This window comes from Anopheles stephensi, chromosome 3 (genome assembly GCF_013141755.1).
Source record: "Anopheles stephensi strain Indian chromosome 3, UCI_ANSTEP_V1.0, whole genome shotgun sequence".
NCBI classification, from domain to species: Eukaryota; Metazoa; Arthropoda; class Insecta; order Diptera; family Culicidae; genus Anopheles; species Anopheles stephensi.
This window is the reverse complement of record NC_050203.1, coordinates 81,275,991-81,297,979: the sequence shown is the minus strand read 5'-3', so window position 1 is coordinate 81,297,979 and position 21,989 is coordinate 81,275,991. Positions and strand designations below refer to the sequence as shown.

The 21,989-nt window shown below is 49.8% G+C and overlaps 1 protein-coding gene across 1 annotated transcript; it reads right to left on the bottom strand.

Moving 5' to 3' along the window:
- Positions 1 to 231: 231 nt before the first annotated feature.
- Positions 232 to 21,748, bottom strand: LOC118513203. The gene is made up of 5 exons (XM_036058700.1): positions 21,336 to 21,748; positions 8,571 to 8,955; positions 5,788 to 7,490; positions 2,473 to 4,434; positions 232 to 2,400 (listed from the first exon to the last, which is right to left on the bottom strand). Exons 1-5 carry the CDS (start codon positions 21,531 to 21,533, stop codon positions 424 to 426), a joined length of 6,225 nt encoding a protein of 2,074 aa, XP_035914593.1. The 5' UTR covers positions 21,534 to 21,748; the 3' UTR covers positions 232 to 423.
- Between the last annotated feature and the right edge of the window lie 241 nt (positions 21,749 to 21,989).

The window sequence follows — 21,989 nt, the reverse complement described above, 5'->3', positions numbered from 1 at the left end:
TACATCTGTTTCAGTATATTTTTGAATTCACATTTTACATGTTTTCCTACCAGGTGCTCTTCATTTAGATCTGGAAGGTTCTATAACAGGTTTGACTAACTATAGCGGTGTACAAGATCCATCGAACAAAGATTAGATAAACCCAAGATTTCTAACCGAACAAAGCAAAGGTAAGTAAGCGTTCCTGTTGTGTTGCTGTCATCTGTTAGTAAATCGCATTCAACAATCAGCTAGTAACAATCCTCAAGAGAGAGGGAGAGTGTGTGAGAGAAAAACACGTTTATTGCCATAATGCCATGGAAGCAAAATAAATACAATTCTTCTTAAAGCTCTACCTATCCTAAACACTCCGTTGTTCCGTAAAAGCCCCCGGGGGGCTATCACAATTGCATTAAACAGGTCCCATCATCTGCGCCGTCCCCGTCACGAGCTGGACATGGTGTGCAGGGACACGGTGTTGCTAGTGATGCTCGCACTTCCTACCAAGCTTCCGGTCATGCTTGCAGCAGCTGTCACAGCTGCTCCCGTCACACCAGCGCTTCCTCCCACTAGACTGGAGACGGTGCTGTTACCACTACTTCCTCCACTACCTCCTCCCCCACTCGACTCCACATCATTCTTGCCGTAGTTGGTGTCCTTCAGGTAGTACACAGCACCACCGTTGATGAGTCCGTGAATGGTTTTCTTCAGTCCAAGAAGCGACGAAAGGCGATATTTGAGCGTAACCGATTGGATGCGATCGATAAAGGTGCCGATCGCTTGCTCCATGCGGGGAGTAAGATTCGGTTCCAGCTGGAACAGCTTGACGAGCGTTTCGATCATCCCGTCCGTTAGCGGGAGCCGGTCGAGATAGTCTACCAGGTAGGTCGCCTCGCCCTGTATGATGTAGTGCTGATAGATAGCACCGGGCCAGTTAATTTCGATCCCGTAAGCTCGGCCCACGATCAGCGCCTGTGGGACGGCGAGCAGGAAGTTGATGTAGTAGAGCAGTGTGCCGGTGGCAGCGTTCGTGCCGGAGATTTCTTGCATTGCGGCTGCTCCACCACGCCGGTTATCGTCGGTCGGTGGCCGAAGGTTTAACACCGAAAGGCAGGTAGAGGACACTTGTTTGCTTGCCGAGCTGGAGGTGGAAGGACTCGAGTCGGCTTGCTGTCCCTTTTCGGACGCGACCAGTGCTTGCCGCACGTAGCAGATCTGTAACGCCACCAGCTCGGCGTTGGCAGCGGCACGTTGCGCGAGTGTAAGATTGTTGTCCAGCAGATAGTTTTCGGTGGCATGGGTAAACGCGTCCATAGCACCGGTTAGCTCGGTCTGCACGAGTGCAGTCACCTGAAGCCGATGACAGTGGGCGGGACTGTTCGATTTCGTTGCAACAGGCTGCTTCATCTCGTACGTCTTGACGATCGCGTCGATCGTGTTGTGCGCTTCCGTCTCCCAAAGTTCGGCTATCTCTCGGTACATCCGGAAGTGTAGTGCTGCCAGACGGAAGTAATCACGCCGCTCGGGACAGTGCTCGTTCAGGAAGGTGATGATGGCAGACTGCAGCCGACGTCCGTTGCTGGCACGATCATCAAACTGACCCAGCAGTGATTCGAACTGTTCGTGACTGATCAGTGTTTCGAAGCAGTAGTACATATCGCGGTAGCGTCCAATGCCGACCAGCAGTTTCACGATCAGATTCCAAGATTTGGCTGCCGTCAGTATCACGGTGAGAGCCTTACAGCAGGCCAGCACCTCCATGATGCCCTCCATCGAACACTCGTGCACGAAGCAGTCGTGAGCCTTCACCAACAACGCCACGATGATTGTGTTTTGCTTCTTCAGCGATAGTATCTGGCCTTGCAGAATTTGATCCAATCGCTCCCCGACATCCGGCCCAGCGGTGCTTAACCGTATCGCAGGAATAGTGGCGAATGACTCGAGCGCATCACGCACTCCCGCACTGTCTGCCGTCGTGTCTCGGCGCTTGCGATAAAGCCGAAAGGCGTTACAGTACCGCAAAAGCACATTTCCCAACGCTGTGGTGTTGGGCGCAAGCTCCAGAAACAGATGAAACTCACGATCGATATTGTAGCCCCACAGCAGCTCATCGGACGCGTGTGTCGTCTGTGGAAGTTGCTGCTGGAAGAGATAAAACTTCGAACGCACCACCGCCGATACGATTTCCGATGCGAGAAAATCGGTAAAGCTTTCGATGCTCATGCGAGTCGCCGTTACGATGTCACTGATCACCTCCAGCTTGTGGACGCAATCTTCACGAACTACCTCGGGCAGGAAGGCTAGCGGATCGCGCAGTTTGAGCAGCTCGTTGTACTCTCGATCGAGGTACATCGCGACGCGGTACGTGAGGACCACGCGCTGAGCAAGCTCCTGTCCGTGTGTGATGCGATTTCCGAGGGCCTGCGAAAAGATGATGGAATGTGGGAGATTATAAAGCGATCAGGATTCTCAAAGTACCATGCAAACGCTTACACTTATTGCTTCAAATATGTCTTGACGATCACGGGATGGTACCTCCTCGAAGTCGGACGTCGCCGTGGTGCTCGTATCCGAGGTATCCAACTGCGCACTCTTCATGGGCGATCCTCCAATCTGGCTGCTTTGACTAACACGGCTAAAGCGTAGGGTACGGCGCTGGAAGCGGCCCGAAGATCGCGCACTGTCCTCGTTCAGTAGCATCCGTTCCTCCTTCGAAAGATTGTACAAACTGACCAGGCCCTCCGCTAGCGCCATACAGAACACGATAAAGTGAAGATCCAGCGGACGTTGCTCAAAGATCGCTTGATAACGCAACGCCTGCACAATGTCACCGCAGTCGAGCAGTCGATTGATAAGCGCATCGAGCCGCAAACGTTCCTCCGTTTGCGCTAGTGGTACGTTCGACAGGGTAAGATCATCGATGCCGGCGACTTCCTTCAGCTCGAGAAACGTGTGATACAAAATGGCCGCCGTCGAGGGTGAATGGTGCTGCTGGGTGTTGCACCAATACTGGGAGCAGTACAGTTCGAGCAGCTCCTGCCGTTCGTCCGTGCAGCGTATGTAGCTCAGGGCCAGCTCGTACTCCAATCGATCCCGATCGAACGCTTCGCTCGGATAGAGACCATGCTCACGGATCAGTTCTAGCGCGTAGCGAAGCAAATCGTAGCGCTGCCGGTCACCGTACTCAAGCCGATTGGCAATGTGCGTGAAGAAGCTGATGCGTAGCTCCGGTTCAAGCCCGTACCGTTCACTCTCGGCCCGGTAGCGCTCAAACGAACCTACCGAACCGCTCGACTCGAATCCACTCACCCAATGCTCGAAGATAATACTTTCCCGCGGCAGACCTGCCTCCTCAGCGACGGCAATGGCCGCTTCGTGATGCTTCCTGGCGACGAGTTGTTCACACAGTGACTCATACAAGCTTAGCTGTTGCTCCTTGCCACCACCACCGGAGCACTCGTGCAGCGCGAGGAAGTCGATCGTGACGCCACAATGACGAACGATCCCACAAATGCGTAGCATCCGCTCGAAATCTATCCCCGGGACCAAGAAGCATCGGAAATCGCACCGCACGTACGACTGGAGCAGCAGGAACTGATGATGCATCGATGTCCGACGATCCAGATGTACCATGAGCAGCCGAGCGCAAAAGGCAAACATTTCGTACTTGGGTATGTGCAGCAGGAAACACTCGTCGCCGGCGGTGGCAGAGCGTACGAGAAACCCGGTCAGCAATTCTGCTGCACGATCCGCATCGAACAGTACGTCCTCGGTGAGGCTAAGGTACGCGGCCAGGTAGTACCACCCGGAATCGGGATAGAAAGTGGCCAGCGAGCTAGCAAGCGTACAGAGCCGACCGGTCTGTACGAGATGCTCCACCAAACCGCACACAAACGATCGCTCCGGTTCGGATCCCGGTGGCTCCGTACGCTCGGGTGAAAGTTTATCTTGGAACGGAAACTCACCGGCCAACATTGCCCACACTATCCAACAGTAGCGGCGACTTTCGCTTCCTTCCGCACACACGTCACCAGCGAGAAGTGCCAGCAGAGGCCACCGGGAGCGTATGGCCCGGTCGAGCAAGTTTTGGTAGGTGTACGGATAGCGTGGCGCTGGTCGATCGGAAGTCGCCTGCAAGGTGAGACGTTTGAAGGTTTCGAAATCGAACGGTGGTGGGGATGCTCCTGCTGCTGCTGCGTAGGGGTTGGCTTCATTCGAGCAGAGTAATAGCACGGATACGAGGTCAGTGTCGTAGCGTTCGGAAAGGAAGCAGGCACCATCGTACAGGGAACATGAGCTGCTGGTGGATATGTCTGTGGCCGGTAGCTGTAGAGGGGGCGATGAAGTGGTTGTGATGGTGTGGCCGATGCCGGACGTGCTGCGCCCGATGGAGGTGGCGTCGGTTTCGCTCGAGATACTTGAATGACCGCTCGAATCGACCGTTGTACTGCTTGCCTGCAGAAAAGTGTGAAAAATAGTCACTGTAGACTCCTTTTCACAGTTTAGGGATTGTACTGTGGGCTAATATAGGCTATTCAAGGACCTCAGAGTTCTTTACTACGTGAGACCCCGTTAGAATGACCATAGAACTTCAAAGAGATGAGGAAGCCCAGGGAAGGTACAAATGGCTTGCGGCTTCTTGACGATTTAATGCCAGAGACGAGGGCTCCGGGGGCGGTCCGATGGTCGAAGTGACAGCGGCGCCGGTCTTCACATGGCAGGGCCGGGGCTCAAATCCCATCCAGACCGCATCTCCGTACATAAAATCTGACTACTTTATTGTGGGTAAAATCAAGTCACAGAAAGCCAGAAATGGTAGGCCGAGACCGAAGAAGAAGACGAGGGCTCCGATGGGTGGTTGATCATGTAATGAAAATGATACCAGACAACCATCTCGAAAATAGATTTAGAATTAAAGTGCGCGATTTATAGGCATTCAATCCCAAGATCCTGAAGCTTTGCTGAAGACTTTGACCAGAAAATCCGAAATCGTATAAAACACCACCCTACGAGCTTCCTGAAATCACCGGGAAAATGTCAAACAAAGAACCAATCTTCCGCTATTTTTAAACTCCACCCCAGAACCAACGGTCAGATAATGGTTGGCGCGTGCAAAAAATAATTAGAATACATCTCGACGTAATTGTGGTAAAGTGTCTCAAGAGCGTGCTCTCTCTCTTTCTCACTGTCCCTCGCCCTTGCCCATACCATCCGTATGAATCGCCCACGAATTTCACGCCGATCCTGGATGACTGGGCTGTGCTGGGTGGTAGGGTCGCCGACCCGATCCGATTCCACCAAAAAACGGTGACGATCCGAACCGGTTCCCGCTTGCGGCTTTCACAAAGTCTCGCGTACAATCGTGGAACCGCACGGCGAAACACGGCACGGTAAGCCGCAGTCAAAGGTTACAGACCAAGCGTTTGTTTGATATGGGACACATTTGATAAGCGGAGGGGGATGGTAAAATGAGTTCATCAGAAAATCCGCGTCCTCTTGCCGCTCCGTTTCCGCGACCTCGTCCGATGCGTTGTACTATTGCGCAATATAGCGAAGCGCGTAGGATGGATGGATGGATGGAAGCAAACGGAGCAAAACAAATAAAGTGCGCGGGATGAACAATTATCTGCAGCTCCTAGCGCTTCAAATCCCTGGAAGTGCAATTATTTACTACGGCCATAAAATACGCCCATGTTTGCCGATTCTTCTGCGTGCTCTACCTCACTGAAGAACGATTACACCGACCGTTTCCTTCGCAGTAGGGTAGCGAGGATGGATTTAAAGGGCATTACGTTACGGTTCACTTACCCTTCTTCTACGTCGAGGTGTTAAACTCGAACGCCGCTTGCACGAGGTAAACGAGCTCGAGCTCGTCTGCCCATCCCGACCGTCGGCGATCGGCCTCGGCTGATGGAGTAACGCCGTCATCAGGTTTCGTCCGATACGTGATTCATGAAACCCGGTCCGACACAGCTCAACGATTTGCTCCGCCGGGTAGCTGAGATAGTCCACGAGCAGCAGAAAGCGCAACCAATCGTTTCTGGCCAGCAGTCGCTCTCGCAGGTACACTTCCGGGTAGGGTAAGGCGTTCGTTTTGGCTACGATTGTCATCGCTTCGAGATCGACCAGTAGCTCGGGATCGTCGATCGATTTGTCCCCGATCGCTTCCTCGCAGCGTCGTAGCAAATGCGCCACCGAAAGACGGATCGGTGTGTGATCTTCTCCTTCCCGAGACGCTTCACCGACGAGCGATAGACAGCGCAGATAGGCACGGGTCGGCACACTGCTCACACCGATCATTTCGATAAACGCGACCGCATGCGTCGCGAGCTCCTTGTCCCAGTAGCGTTCGATTGCCATTCGAGCTACCGTTTGGGCGGCACTGTTCAGTTGGCGCGAGGATATCTGCGAGTAGTTCTGCAGCTGCTCGCGGTAGAACTCGTACACCGCGTGGCAGGCGCGATGCAGCCGGATGAAGTGCATGTAGCGCAGCGTGACCGGCTGTCCGTACCGGCTGACGAGCAGTGGATGATTAAAGTGGGGCACGGTACCGTGCTGCTCGAGCAGTTCCAGCTGTGACGCACGCTCATCCTCCTCCTCGACCGCTCCGTTCGCATCGGTACGCGTGCCGTGGAAGAGAAACTGCTGCACTTTGGCCGCATCCGGAACGCCAGCGATCGCCAGCAGTTTGCTAACAATCACACCGCTCGTTTCGTTCGCACCGAAGCCGGCCTTGGTGCGCGCGATGAAATTCTGAAGATGGGGCAGCTTCGCGAAGCATGGGTCGTCCACCGCGAAGCTCGTGTTTCGCTCATCCAACCCATACTCGAACAGATAGACGATAGGGTTCTCCTCGTAGAAGGCACGATTGTGCTTCAGGATATACTCCGACGTGGTGCGCGACACGCCCAACAGCTCCTTACTGGTTATTGCGCTATTTTTAAGCTTTTGAAGCTGCCGGAACACCTTCACCTCGTCGTGATGCTGTGCGCCCGGGTCGGTGCCGATCCGTTCGAGCATCTCCCTACAAACGATCGGTAAACCAAGCATGGTAAAGAACCGATTGTCAACCATCTGGCGTGTTAGCTGCTCCCGGAACCATTTGGCTTCGGTCCACTCTCGGTGCTGTTTGAACGATTCCGTCGTGAACAGTCGGCGCACGATGGCAACAGCATCGTTTCGTTCGTGGTCAAGAAATTTCCCCAGCCGAGCCAGTTCATTCAGCAGGATATCGTTCCGAGACAGGGTTCGATGGTGGGATAGTTGCGAGAGCATGAAATCATCGATTTCCCATCGTTGAAACAGTTGCCGCAAGCGTTCGTTAAACCGTGGATCATCGTAAATGTCGATTTTGATGCGTAAAAGCTGCTGCGCCGGATCGGTACCGTCGTGAAAGCAGCGGCGCAGGCAACTGTTGAGCTGAATCCATATCTTCACCAGATTGGCAATGTTGTTCTTTAGCAGATAGCTCCACACGGTGTACCGGTCGAGGATGGGAGAGATTTCGGTTTCTGGCAAAGGAAAAACGGAAACAAAATTTGGAAAAATGATTAAAACTGTTGGCGTGAGTCGGTTTGGGTAGGTCACAGAAACAAAAGCGCGCGCACTATTCTCTACAGAACAGACCTCAATCGTGCTGCGGAAGAATGTAGGGTTTACGGTAGATCAAGCGTTAAGGATTGTCTAAATAACAGATACAACATTGTCCATTTTAATTAAATAATTGGGCAAAGGAGAATAAGGCCCACGCGTAGCAAGGAACACACTCGCACGCAAGCTTTGGTCGAATAAATTGACTTGTATGTCGAATAAATTGACGCGTAGCAAGGACCGAAGCGCGATTCGGAGCTTGTTCTGTTTTTAAGCCCGGTAAACCCTGCCAAGCCGTTTGGTTTGGGTAGGTCACAGTAAAAACACACACTCTCCGCCCCAACCGTGCTTATCAAGCCTCTCATTCACAACTCATTTTTACTCCATTTCAGTAGTCGGTTCGTGATTGTGAGCTCATCGAAACGAGGTCTTTACGTCTGTTCGAAAAAAAAAACGGTCGGACCAAAGTTCTGCTGGCGGCCTTGGATCAATCGGTGGATGGGTTGCAACAAACTAGAGTCAACCACCAGTCAATTATGTTCACATAACTATGCGTCCGTATGCTACGGGACGGGGCTCGATTGTCGTCAACGGTCAAATATTACACCATTCTAATCTACTGTCAATATTAGCGCGCTTGTTCTAAATCACGTGGGACAAACGGTGCCCTAGTCGTGATTTGGTCTGGGTACAATGGAAACCGAAAACCTGGATCGATCGGTTAGCGATCGGTACAAGCAGTCAGGAACACCAACTCGCTCACTCGCTCACTTCCCTCCAAGGTAAGGTTGTATAATTTCACTGTGAAGGGCAAATCGATGCATCTGTTGCATTCTTATCAAATAGTGAACCGTTTTTTTTTGCAAATGCAAAAGTGTGCGCGTCACCTCAGTTCACGAGAAGGAGAATATGATTAGGCATCAAAGGTCCCCCGATGTCCTTTTCTAATACACTCACACTTTACACACACACGCACTCACACATCACTGCTGCTGCTGTACCTTGATTTTTGAAGAACAGATCCACAGCGACCGAGTTCCGGTAGACGTCCTCCTTCATGCAGAACGTGTTGAACGACATCGTTTCGATCTCGAGCACCGTGTACCCGGTCGTCACCTCGTTCAGCACTTCCGCCATCTGGCGCACGTTCGCTTTGAGCTGGGTGTAAACGCGCCAGCTAGCTGCAATCCGTTCCTCTTCCCCGTGGCTATAGTTTTCGACCGTCCGTGCCAGATGCTCCCGTATGTAGTCGCGCAGCCCGTGATCGGTCGTTTCGGCGGCAATCTGGTAGAAAACGTACCGCGGTACACGATCGATGTTCTTCAGGATGTGGTGCGCTTTGTAGAGCTGCCGGTTCGACAGTAACCGATAGACGTACGCATTCACCTACAAATAAACCAGCGCACACAGAAGAGAAAGGGATACTGTAGAAAATGCATGAAATATTAATTATTACACGAAATATGGTAAAGGAACAACACTATAAGCAGATAGTATAAATTGACGCACACGAACGAACTTAGAAGTGAATTAAGGGGAAAGTGACTTGACCAATAGGATGAACTTGTAACCGGACCAGTGAATAAACAGTATGAAATTGTAAGTCGAGCGCGCAACACTACAACTCTTTAGCGTCCGTCTGATATCACAAAAATCACTCCCAACCAGTGATCATATTCTACATTTTTGGTCCTTCGAACCGGATCTGGTGAAGTCGGTTTAGTGATTTCGGAAAAAATTCACTACGTTAATTACCGTACACAGTGACGTGAATCATCTCTGTGTTTGTGAGGAAACGAACAGTTCGCTGTCTTGCTCCGCATATTGGCGCGAATTGCTGTGAAAGGTCATTACGTGCACGTGAACCCTTGTATGTTCGTTTGTTTTCTCGTGAGTTGTGTTGCGATTTATTCAAATCGACTTACTGGAGTGAAAGTTGTTGTTACGCATCAACTTAAGGCAACAGGCAAAGCTTAGCGTCCCGCGTAGCTTAGCTTCATCGGAAATCTACGCCATTGCGAAGCGTGGTTCCATTTTAACGGCCATCACTCCTATCGTATTCTAACGAAACTTGCATGCAACGCAGCAGGTTGTGAACAATTTCGAATCAAATTCAAAGTGAACGTTACATCGTCTGTATTAAGTGTTAGTGAAGTGCAGAACATTGAACTTTGTTCATTTTACGTGTGTGTTAGTGAAGCAACGTAGAAAATGGAGAAGAAAATCAAAGCCGCGCAATTAAAAAAGCGCCAAGCGCAAATGCTTGTGAAGAACATTGAACAATTTAAAAACGATTATAGTGAAAGTGATGTGGGTGAAATACCAGTGTGCTTGGATCAGCTAGAACGGCATGTTCAAGATTATTTGAACGCGGTAGCAAAACTGGAGGAATTGGAAGAATCTCCCGAAGCGTTAGAAGCTTTGCTGCAAGAGCGATGTGAAATGGACAGTGTGTACCGAAAGGTGAAAGGATTTTTGTTGCAAAAGCAACCGTGTGAAGCCAATCCTCTCAACGCGTCGATTTTGCAAGCCAATTCTAGCCTGAACTCAACGGGTAATTTCGGATCAATTAATGTGCGGTTACCGAAAATCGATCTCCCCACGTTCGACGGTGATACGACGAAGTGGCTCACGTTTCGTGATCGCTTCGTGGCAATGATCGATTCGTCAGCAGATATACCTTCGATACTGAAACTTCAGTATCTGTTGTCATCATTGAAGAGTGAGGCGGCGCTGCTGTTCGAGCATACCACATTGACCGCGGACAACTATGCGACCACCTGGGCCGCGCTGCTGAAACGGTATGATAACCCGCGCATGTTAGTCCGTGATTATTATCGAACATTGCATCACCTTCCCGCGATGCATGAAGGATCTGTGGATGAATTGGCGCAGCTTGTGGACGAGTTCACGCGGCACGTGAACGGTTTAAGAAAGCTGAAGGAACCGGTTGACAACTGGGACACTCCCCTCACCACATTGCTGTTCTTCAAATTGGATTCATCAACCATCCTAGCTTGGGAAAAGCATTCATCGGCCAGCCCCAAGGATAAGTATTCAGATCTAATCGATTTCCTGCAGGATAGAATCCGAATCCTTCGTTCGTCCCAAACGTTAGCGAAGATATCTGAATCGAAACAAACGCCGGTGGCCTGTGGAGAAAGAAGAATGGGAGGAAAGGTTAGATACGTGAGCAATTCAGTGTCAACGCGGAAGCCAGCTAGCAGCACATCCTACGCATCCTGTCCATTAGAGTGTGCAGAGCCACACCATCTACGAAGCTGCCCGAAGTTCTACAAAGGAGACGTAAAGTTCCGGCGTGAAGTGATTGCGAAGCATAAACTATGCTTCAACTGTTTGAACCCGAATCATCAGGTACGGTCGTGCAATTCCGTCTTCCGTTGCAACAAGTGCAACGCACGTCATCACAGCATGTTGCACGACGATTCACCGCCACAGGTAACCATGAACGTAGGTTCGAGCAATGAAATTGTGGTTCTCGAAACGGTGGTTCTCTGGTTAGTCGATGACCATGGCATTCGGCATGAAGCACGAGCGTTGTTGGATTCAGGATCCATGTGCAATATCGTGTCCGAATCCCTAGCGCGGAAGCTGCTGACACGTCGTACAAAGATCAACGTTGCATTGACAGGTATCGGTGAGGGTGTTCAGCAAGCCAAGGGTTCGATCATCGCAACGGTGCAGTCAAAGTCAGCGCCATTTTCGTCGCCACTTGAGTTCCTGATAGTGAACTCCCCTTGTGCTGAGATACCGACTGCCCCAATCGATGTTGCTGGTTGGAAATTCCCTGACGTTCCGTTGGCTGATCCTGCCTTTAACCTTCCTTCAAGAGTTGATGTGATCATTGGGAGTGACGCATATTGGGAATGGCATACCGGAAAGAAGCAGTTACTGGTCAAAGGCGGTCCTTGGTTGGTTGAGACTCCGTTTGGGTGGACAGTTGCTGGGAATACTTCCCACATTTCAATCGCTAGTCCTGTTTCGTGCCACTCAATTAGGAGCCATGAGTCTCTCGATACATTGCTGCAACGGTTTTGGGAGAACGAGACCAATCTAGAGGGACCCGCTCTCTCGCTTGAGGAAGATGCTTGTGAGAAGCATTATGCTGCCACTACAACGCGTGATCACCATGGTCGTTACATCGTTTGTCTGCCTCGTAATCCCAGAGCAGATATAGTATTGGGTTCATCAAAGGAGATTGCGGATCGACGACTGATGGCTGTGGAGCGGCGATTGAAGATCAACCCTGAAATGGAGATGGAATATAAGCGTTTCATGCAAGAGTACGAGGAACTTGGTCACATGCGAAAACTTACCGAACCAGTGGATGATAGTGTTCCGCATTGTTATATTCCTCACCATGCGGTGGTGAAGGAATCGAGTACATCCACAAAAGTACGGGTCGTGTTTGACGCGTCCTGTAAAACGAGCTCGGGATACTCCTTAAACGATACGTTACTAGTTGGCCCAATTGTCCAGGAAGATCTACTAACGATTATATTGCGATTCAGGTCCTACGCAATCGCATTAGTGGCCGATGTGGAAAAAATGTACCGGCAAATTCTCCACAACATCATCGATCGGAATCTGCTACGTATCAGGTACCGAAAGAGCCCCCTGGATCCGATATCGACCTACGAGCTGAATACCGTTACTTACGGCACGGCGTCAGCTCCATTCCTCGCCACTAGAACGCTCCAGCAGGTTGCGCATGACCACAAAGATCAATTCCCGAAGGCAGTTGATCCCGTGTTACGTGATTTTTACGTCGACGATCTACTAACAGGAGCGACTGACCTTAACGAAGCAGTAGAAGTGCGAAAGCAAATCACCGCAATGCTCGATTCAGCTGGTTTCGCATTGAAAAAGTGGGCATCTAACGTTCCAGAATCGCTTCTAGATGTCCCACGTGAAGATCTTGCGATTCAATCAATGCACGAGTGGAAGGATAGTCAAGCTGTTTCGACGCTGGGGCTGGTTTGGGAACCCGCCAACGATTCGTTTTCCTTCAAGGTTGGCCTTCCACAACCAGCTGAAGTATTAACGAGAAGCTTGATCTTGTCGTACACGGCAAGCATATTCGACCCACTTGGTTTGTTGGGTCCGACAATCATCATCGCGAAAGTCTTTCTACAACGTTTGTGGAGTTTGAAGGAGAATGGAAAGGCTTGGGATTGGGAACGTGCACTGCCCGGTGAGCTTCAACAAGAGTGGAGAAGCTTTCATTCAACGTTATATTCGCTACGCGAATTAAGAGTGCCACGTTTTATCTCCCAACCTACAACGGTCAGCTTGCAATTGCACGTCTTCGCTGATGCGTCACAAAGTGCATATGGTGCTTGCTGTTATGTACGCGCAGAATCGACGGACAACATTGTGACGGTGCAATTGTTAGCAGCGAAGTCGAAAGTGGTTTCATTGGCGAATACGCACTCGATCGCCAGGTTGGAATTGTGCGCCGCACGATTAGCAACCCAACTGTTCCAGAAGGTGAGTCGAACGTTACCGGCATCTACGATGGCCTTTTGTTGGACCGATTCAATGACGGTAATGTATTGGCTGGATTCTCCACCACGTCGATGGAAACCATTTGTCGCCAACCGAGTGGCGCAGATACAGGAAGAAACGCGGATAGCTGAGTGGCGTCACGTTCCTGGTTGTGATAATCCAGCAGACGACATATCACGGGGTCTGAAGCCGGAGGAGCTGCTTAATTGTGAACGTTGGTGGCATGGGCCTCGTTGGTTGGCTTACAGTCATGATGCATGGCCAAATCATCCACCAGCAGTGAAGGAGAATGACGGTGTCATCGAAGAACGGGCGACGGCGTCACGGATTGTCACAGTTTCTACGAGGTGTGAGTTCCGTGACAAACTGTTCGAGCGATACTCATCATACTACAGGCTGAGACGAGTTGTAGCTTATTGTTTACGCTTCATGGAGTGCATCAAGGGAGCCAACAAATCATCGAGAGCAAGCTGCAAGGATGCGCCACACATCGAGGAGAAGAGTGTTCCACCGCTTACAGCCACGGAACTACGTCGGGCCGAACTGAAGTTATGCCAGTTAGCCCAAAGGGATTCGTTCGCGGAGGAGCTAAAGGTTTTAGCTCAAGAGAAGCATGTTTCCGACAAATCGAAGCTGAAGTGGTTGTCACCGTACATCGACCATACTGGTGTGTTACGCGTCGGTGGCCGGCTCGGAAATGCTGATCTTCCAGAAGAAGGACGACATCCAGCGATTCTCTCGGCGAAGCACCCACTATCGGTGTTATTGGCAGTGGCGTATCATCTTCAACTGTTGCATGCTGGACCGCAACTGTTATTAGCAACACTTCGTCAAAGATTCTGGTTGATTGGTGGGAGGAATCTCGTTAAGGCTGTTTACCACCGGTGTCACGTTTGTTTCAAAAACAAGCCGACTCTCGTGAAACAAAGTGTTGCTGACCTACCAACGTCGAGAGTATCACCGACCAGACCTTTCTCGATCAGTGGAGTGGACTACTGCGGGCCGTTTATGCTGAAATCACCCGTCCGCAATCGGAGTCCGACGAAGGCGTACATCGCAATCTTTGTTTGCTTCGCGACTAGAGCCGTACACATCGAGCTAGTGAGTGATTTAACTACTACGGCATTTCTGGCAGCACTACGTCGTTTTGTGGCACGCCGAGGCAAGGTGTGCGAGTTACACTCCGACAACGCGACAACGTTTAAGGGAGCTGCCCACGAGCTGCATCGCGTGTACGAAATGCTGAAGAAGAACGATGACGATCGCCGGTCTATCATCAATTGGTGTTCGTCCAACGAAATGGAATGGAAGTTCATTCCCCCAAGGGCCCCTCACTTCGGCGGATTATGGGAAGCGGCAGTCAAGTCGGCTAAAAAACACATTTTACGCACGATAAGTATAACAAGTATCGCCCAAGAAAGTATGCTTACACTTATTGCTCAGGTGGAGCAATGTTTAAATTCCCGTCCTTTGACCCCTTTATCCGATGATCCTTGCGATTTAGAACCATTAACCCCAAGTCATTTTCTAATCGGCAGCAACATGCAAGCAATCCCGGATGTTGACATACGACACCTTCCGACCAACCGACTCAAGGAGTACCAACTCGTGCAGAGGCACGTGCAAACGATCTGGTCCCGATGGTATCCGGAATACATCCAACAACTCCAAGCCCGAGCCAAACACATTAACAACGCACCGGTTAAGCTGGAGATCAATCAGCTGGTTATAATCAAGGAAGATAATCTTCACCCGACTGTTTGGCCAATGGGGCGCATTACGGCGCTGCACCCGGGCAAGGATGGTGTCGTGCGTGTAGTTACGCTACGTACGGCAGGGGGGAAACAAATTGTTAGAGCAGCTAATCGTTTAGCTTTGTTACCACGACCAATCGATACAAACGAGGGATTTGTGTAACCACATGGTGCACTAATAATGTAACCAAACACTGTGTTTACGTTTAGATGTTTTGTTTACGCTTAGACGTCACACCATACTTGACGAAAGCTAGTTTCGTCAAGTTTTTTGATAAACGAAATATTTCAAGTATACAGTGAGTAAGGATGAGTGTCGCTCGCGTGGGGGGCACTCAGAAAGTTTATAAATAGGGCAGAAAACACAATTATATCTCTCTTCGAATTTGGAATCTGAACACGACGCTTGGTAAATATTGCAACACACATCGATCCGAAACTCCGCGAATTCTTCATGGTGCCGTGACCAGGATTTATAGCTCGAATTTCTGGTGCTTTCGCGAGTTTGATCGACCCATCGTTCACCGTTTTCTGTGTCGTACCACATTTCGTTTGGATTTTCGTGCACCGTACAGCTGTTTTTGCCGCATCACGCATTACACTGCAGGTCACTCACTCACACGCACATACACACACACAAGATTGCACAATGCCCGTACCACCCGTTGTTTTGGCGTCCCGTCGGACAATTTTGTTGGCGTCCCTTACTCGGTACGAGAAATTTTTGGATAGTTTCGTTCACGCACGGGATCAAGTACAAGTGGAGGTTCGCCTAAGAAAATTCGAAACATTATGCAAGGACCTAGAGAGTGTTCAACAAGAATTAGAGGATTCCGCTTCCACGCTGGAAGAAACAACGCAGAATGCTGCATTTCGAGAGAATTTCGAGAATAGATTGATTCGTGTCCAATCTCAACTGCAGGCAAAGCTAGCTCCTACCGCGCACCCGAGCACTGGATCGAACCCACTTAAGGGCATCAAGCTTCCCACCATCGCGCATCATACGTCACAGGGTCACGAACTGAGTCACTCGCGGCGAATAACCTTTCCGCGTCAAACTTGTTTTGGTACCACGTCACATGAAACGCCAAATTGCATTTTATGCAATTCCTCGCATTCATTGCTAAAATGCCCACGATTTGAAGGAATGGAGCCTAAGGATCGCTATCGTTTCGCGATGACCGCGCGTTTATGCACAAATTGCTTACGCGAGAATCATGCGGCTCGTGATTGTCCGGCGCACTACAAATGCCGGTATTGTAATTTGGCACACCACACAAAACTGCACTTCACACCGAATAGCCCTAGTGACACAGCTCCGCCACATCACACACACAACACCGCTAACGATCACACGGCCACCGATAACACACAACGCACATTTGCAGCAGCACTACAGCAAGCACCCGAGCAGGTATTGCTCCAAACTGCCTTGGTGAATATCATTGATAATTTCGGAATTGCTCATCCTGCGCGCGCGCTGTTGGACAGCGCATCGCAGCCGAATCTAATTAGCGATCGACTCGCTAAACGGCTGAATTTGAAGAAGAGTAACGTACACGTTACCATTGTTGGAGCAGGACAATCTACGAAGACAGTACGGGAATCCGTACACGCCCAGATTGCCTCTCGAGTGACAGCGTTTACGATCAATACTGAGTTTTTGATGGTCGACAATTTGATAGCGAATCTTCCAACGCGCGATGTTTGCACCAAAAACTGGAAGATACCGCCTGGCATCAATTTAGCAGATCCGATGTTCTACAAATCTGCTCCCGTTGATATCATTCTCGGCGCTCGTCATTACCATGCATTCTTTGAGAATGCCACTCAGCTTCGTCCCGCACCTCATCAACCCGTCATGATTAATAGTGCTTTCGGTTGGGTAGTGACCGGTACCACAGCTGATCAGAATGTGCATTCTAAAACCCATCCTACCACTTCCTATTCAATCGTCTGCATGGCATCATTGGAAGAATCCCTACAACGATTTTGGCAACTAGAAAATTTAACGGTTAATGATGCATACTCACCCGATGAACGGCATTGCGAATCATTTTATAAAGCAACCACTGAACGTGACGACACAGGTAGATATATTGTCCGTCTACCAAAACAGCCCGACTTCGGAGAAAAACTCGGCCTGTCCAGAGCTCAAGACATCCGTCGGTTTGAACTTCTTGAGCGAAGACTAGAACGCGATCCAGCACTTAGAGAAGCATACCAAGCATTCATGAAGGAGTACTTAGAACTGGGACACATGTCTCCTATAAGCACTGATACTACTGATGATACAGCTGCTTATTATTTACCGCATCATCCTGTTTTCAAAGCTTCAAGCACCACTACAAAGGTTAGAGTAGTTTTCGATGGTTCGGCAAAAACGTCGACTGGTTATTCGCTGAATGAAACGTTGCGGGTTGGACCCATAGTTCAGGATGAACTAATAGACATCGTTCTACGTTTTTGCACATTTAAAATCGCTGTTGTTGCTGATATAGCAAAAATGTATCGGCAAATCATCCTGCACCCTGATGATCGACGTTTAGTTCGCATCTTTTTTCGATTCTCACCGGAATCGCCTATGGAATTGTACGAGCTGAATACCGTGACATACGGTTTGTCTCCATCATCGTTCTTGGCCACTCGTACTCTGTTGCAGCTTGCGGAAGATGAAGGTGCAGCTTATCCACTTGCCACACCTGCGCTTAAGCACAATTTCTACGTTGACGACTTCATTGGTGGAGCAAACAGCGTGGATGAAGCTCGGAGCCTTCGGCAGCAACTATCGGATCTGCTCTCCAAGGGCGGGTTCGAACTCCGAAAGTGGACTTCAAATTGTTTGGAAGTGCTCTCCGGTTTACCAGCGGAGCATATCGGTACACAATCCTCGCTGCAGTTTGTGCCAAACGAGAAGGTAAAGGCTCTTGGCATCATATGGAAACCCGAACTCGACGTGTTGTGTTTCGAATCACCAGCTGCAGTCGATACAACCACCATCACCATGAGATCAATATTATCGAATATTGCCCGAATATTCGATCCCCTTGGATTGATCGCTCCGGTCATTATACGTGCGAAGCTGCTCATGCAGGAATTGTGGCTGCAGAAGATCGGATGGGACGATCCGGTTCCCGTTCACATCTATAACAAATGGAAGGCTGTTAATGATGATTGGAAAGATTTGGCTGACTTCAAACGTGATAGGTATGTGCTCTTACCAAACTCCAAAATACAATTCCATACATTTGCAGACGCGTCAGAGGTAGCGTATGGTGCCTGTATTTACGCACGTTGTGAAGACCAGCAGGGGCACGTTCGAGTTAGTTTGCTCGCATCAAAATCTCGAGTGGCCCCACTGAAACGCGTCACGCTGCCAAGACTGGAACTGTGCGCAGCCGTGTTAGGAGCTCATCTGCATCATCGTGTTCGACAAGCAATGCAAATCGAAGTCACCGATTCGTTCTTCTGGTCGGATTCCACGGTCATGCTAAACTGGATTGCGTCACCACCCAACACCTGGAAAACCTTTGTGGCTAATCGTGTTGCTGAGATCCAGAACTATTCACATCCTCGTCAGTGGAAACACATTCCCGGCTCAACAAATCCCGCCGACCTGGTATCTCGTGGGATGTCAGCAGTGGACATGCTGAAAAGTTCGATATGGAGTTGCGGTCCCGAGTGGTTGAGGTTACCTGCTTCTGATTGGCCGATTTCGAATCCATTGCTGGCGGCCGAAGCTGATATTGAAATTCGTCAGGTGAGTGCTGTAGTCGCAAATGTACAGACCACTCACCCTTGGTTCGATTTGTGGTCGTCATACACCAAATTGTTACATGTAATCGCATATTGCACACGATTCATACACAATACCAAACACAAGACACGCACACAACAATCGTCACCAGTTACTACATCCGCGATCACACCTAAGTTCCTGGAAGCAGCTAAACTCGCATTATGCAAGCTGGCGCAACAAGACGAGTTTTCATCGGAGATCCGGCTGCTGAAAAAAGGAGAAACTGTAGGGCGGCGCTCACCTCTACGGCGCTTGAATCCATTCCTCGATGAGGAAGGAATAATGCGAGTGGGTGGCCGATTGAAGCTTGCACAGCTTCCCTACCAGTTCAAACACCCTATCCTACTTCCCAAGAAACATCCGTTTGCTCGTCTCATCGCATACCACTTTCATGAAAAGCTGATGCATGGCGGGGGAAGACTATTACTTTCCCAGATTCGAGAAGAATATTGGCCGCTCGACGGACGGAGATTAGTGAAAGGAGTAGTCCGTAATTGTTTTCGTTGCATACGACAGGATCCCGCCCTAGTGCAACAACAAACCGGCCAACTTCCGTATCAACGCATCACTCCGAGCCGGCCGTTTTCTATTACTGGAGTGGATTACGCCGGCCCATTTTATCTTAAGCCGACGTACAAGAGAGCTGCCGCTGCCAAATGTTATTTGTGTGTTTTCGTTTGTTTTGCAACCAAGGCGGTTCACCTGGAGCTGGTCAGCGATCTCACCACTGCAGGGTTCTTGGCCGCTTTACACCGCTTCACAGCCCGGCGCGGGCTACCGTCGGATATACACTCCGACAACGGGAAAAATTTCGAAGGTGCGTCACACGAGCTAAAAGAATTATTCGAGTTATTTCAGAGTGAGCAACAGCAAAACATCATCGCCACCAACTGCTCTGACATGGGGATTACCTGGCACTTTACTCCACCTAAGGCTCCACATTTCGGTGGATTGTGGGAGGCTGCGGTGAAGACAGCCAAACGACATCTCTACCGGCATCTGGGCAGCTCGAGGCTGTCTTACGAAGGGTACAGCACCGTTCTTCAGCAGATAGAAGCGGCGATGAACTCGCGTCCCTTGCTGCCGATGACGGATGACCCGAACGATTTGGCCGCGCTTACTCCTGCGCACTTCCTGATCGGTACTTCCATGTACGCCGTCCCCGTTCCCGACTACACGCGCCTGAAGACCTACACTTTGGATGAACTACAAACCTGGCAATTACTCGTGCAACGTTTCTGGAAGCATTGGACCACCGAGTATTTGCAGGAAATGCAGAAGGACAATAAGGTTGCGGTTCGATGCGAAATCGTTCCCGGCAGGCTGGTCATCCTTGTGGACGATTCCCTCCCCATCACCCGCTGGCCACTGGCGCGCATCATTGATGTACACCCTGGAGAGGATCAGCTTACTCGTGTAGTGAAGCTGAAAACGGCAAAGGGATTAGTCACGCGTCCTGTTACGAAAATTTGCGTTTTACCTGTTGCGAAACCGTCCTGTTAGTACCGCGTGTTAGTTATTTTGTTATGACATTCTGTCATGGGGGGGAGTATGTTTACGTTTAGATGTTTTGTTTACGCTTAGACGTCACACCATACTTGACGAAAGCTAGTTTCGTCAAGTTTTTTGATAAACGAAATATTTCAAGTATACAGTGAGTAAGGATGAGTGTCGCTCGCGTGGGGGGCACTCAGAAAGTTTATAAATAGGGCAGAAAACACAATTATATCTCTCTTCGAATTTGGAATCTGAACACGACGCTTGGTAAATATTGCAACACACATCGATCCGAAACTCCGCGAATTCTTCACACTGATACCGACCCAAGCGAAACGTCAATTACGTATATATTAGCGAATAGGATATTGGTTAGCATGTTACATGAAGAAAAACAACGAATTTGCAGAAATTGAAAAGAATTCTCTTTTGGTGGCCGGAATGTAGAAAATGCATGAAATATTAATTATTACACGAAATATGGTAAAGGAACAACACTATAAGCAGATAGTATAAATTGACGCACACGAACGAACTTAGAAGTGAATTAAGGGGAAAGTGACTTGACCAATAGGATGAACTTGTAACCGGACCAGTGAATAAACAGTATGAAATTGTAAGTCGAGCGCGCAACACTACAACTCTTTAGCGTCCGTCTGATATCACAAAAATCACTCCCAACCAGTGATCATATTCTACAGATACAGAGTGCGTCAGCGAAACCGTGCCCGTCGAGTGTCCGATCGACCGATCGGATTGCTACTGGTGAGCGGCGCGTATTTGCGAACGGCTGCGACCAGGCCAGGCAGCTTCGTAACGCGATAAGAAGCGGGACTCAAGTTACTTCGTTCGGCTCGCTGCGGCTGTGGAGATTATGTTACGAAGCACCGCGTCTTACCGAATGGTGGCGAACTAGAAAAAGAAATTAGACAAGTGCCATCCGTTACTGCTTGAGCCGTTCCGGTTGTTTGCACAGTGATAAGTGGAAGCTGCACAGTGATAAGTGGAGCAATACGGCCAGGCCGTTCTTTATGAATAAAAAAAAAAAAAAAAAAAAGTGGAAGCTGCCTGCCTGACGAGCCGCTCAGCTGGGGACCGATCGATAAGCATGCACTCGCAAGTGCATTCGGTAGGCGTGAAAGATAAAAGAAAATGAGAGCCGTCTGTTGTGCTTCTGGATACGGTACCTTCTGGAGAAAGTAGTTCTTGGCCTCCTTCATCGACAGTTCGTTCCGTTCGGCCAGATACTGGATGCAGAGGTTGACGTGTTTGCCCTTGGTAGACACCTCCTTGATGATAACGTCATCGTCCAGCTTTTCCCAGCCCTTGAGTATGATGCTTTTCTCGGGCGGTACGGCCGAACTGTCTCCCGGGGTAGAAGCCATCCGAGTCGGGTGCGCTTTCGTACCAAGTTGGGCGTAAAGTTGGGGTGCAGCTGAGTTTACGAACCATTCACACGGTACGGTGCTGGTTTTGCCACAGATCACTTTAAACGTATTCCTACTAGCAAAATAAAGTAAACAGAAACGGATAAAGCTAAATGAAACACACACAGAAAATGCTTGGTAAGCGTAAAACGAGCGCAGCAAAGCTGGCTGCCACACACTAAAAACGAGATGATAATGCAAAACAAAAGCGAACAGATGAATCAGATTTGTTGTTGTTTACATTCGAGAGCTGTCATCGTAGTTGCGCTAGTGTCCGCTAGTGGCGCGCTTCGGTTGTCATTTTCAAAAGCGTTCGAACAGATTCGAGCGGATCACCTTCGGAAAGCAGCCCGAACGCAACAGAGAGCCCCAGAGGTGGATAATACTGTTGCCTCTTTCTTTCATAGGCAGTAT

What these genes read in the sequence shown, in the direction of transcription:
- LOC118513203 (XM_036058700.1), bottom strand. Translation starts at nt 21,533, where the DNA reads ATGGCTTCTACCCCGGGAGACAGTTCGGCCGTACCGCCCGAGAAAAGC. An exon ending in TCTGTTCTTCAAAAATCAAG is followed by an intron (nt 7,491 to 8,570) that starts GTACAGCAGCAG and finishes TTCCTTTGCCAG; the next exon opens with AAACCGAAATCTCTCCCATC. An exon ending in ACATATTTGAAGCAATAAGT is followed by an intron (nt 2,401 to 2,472) that starts GTAAGCGTTTGC and finishes ATCTTTTCGCAG; the next exon opens with GCCCTCGGAAATCGCATCAC.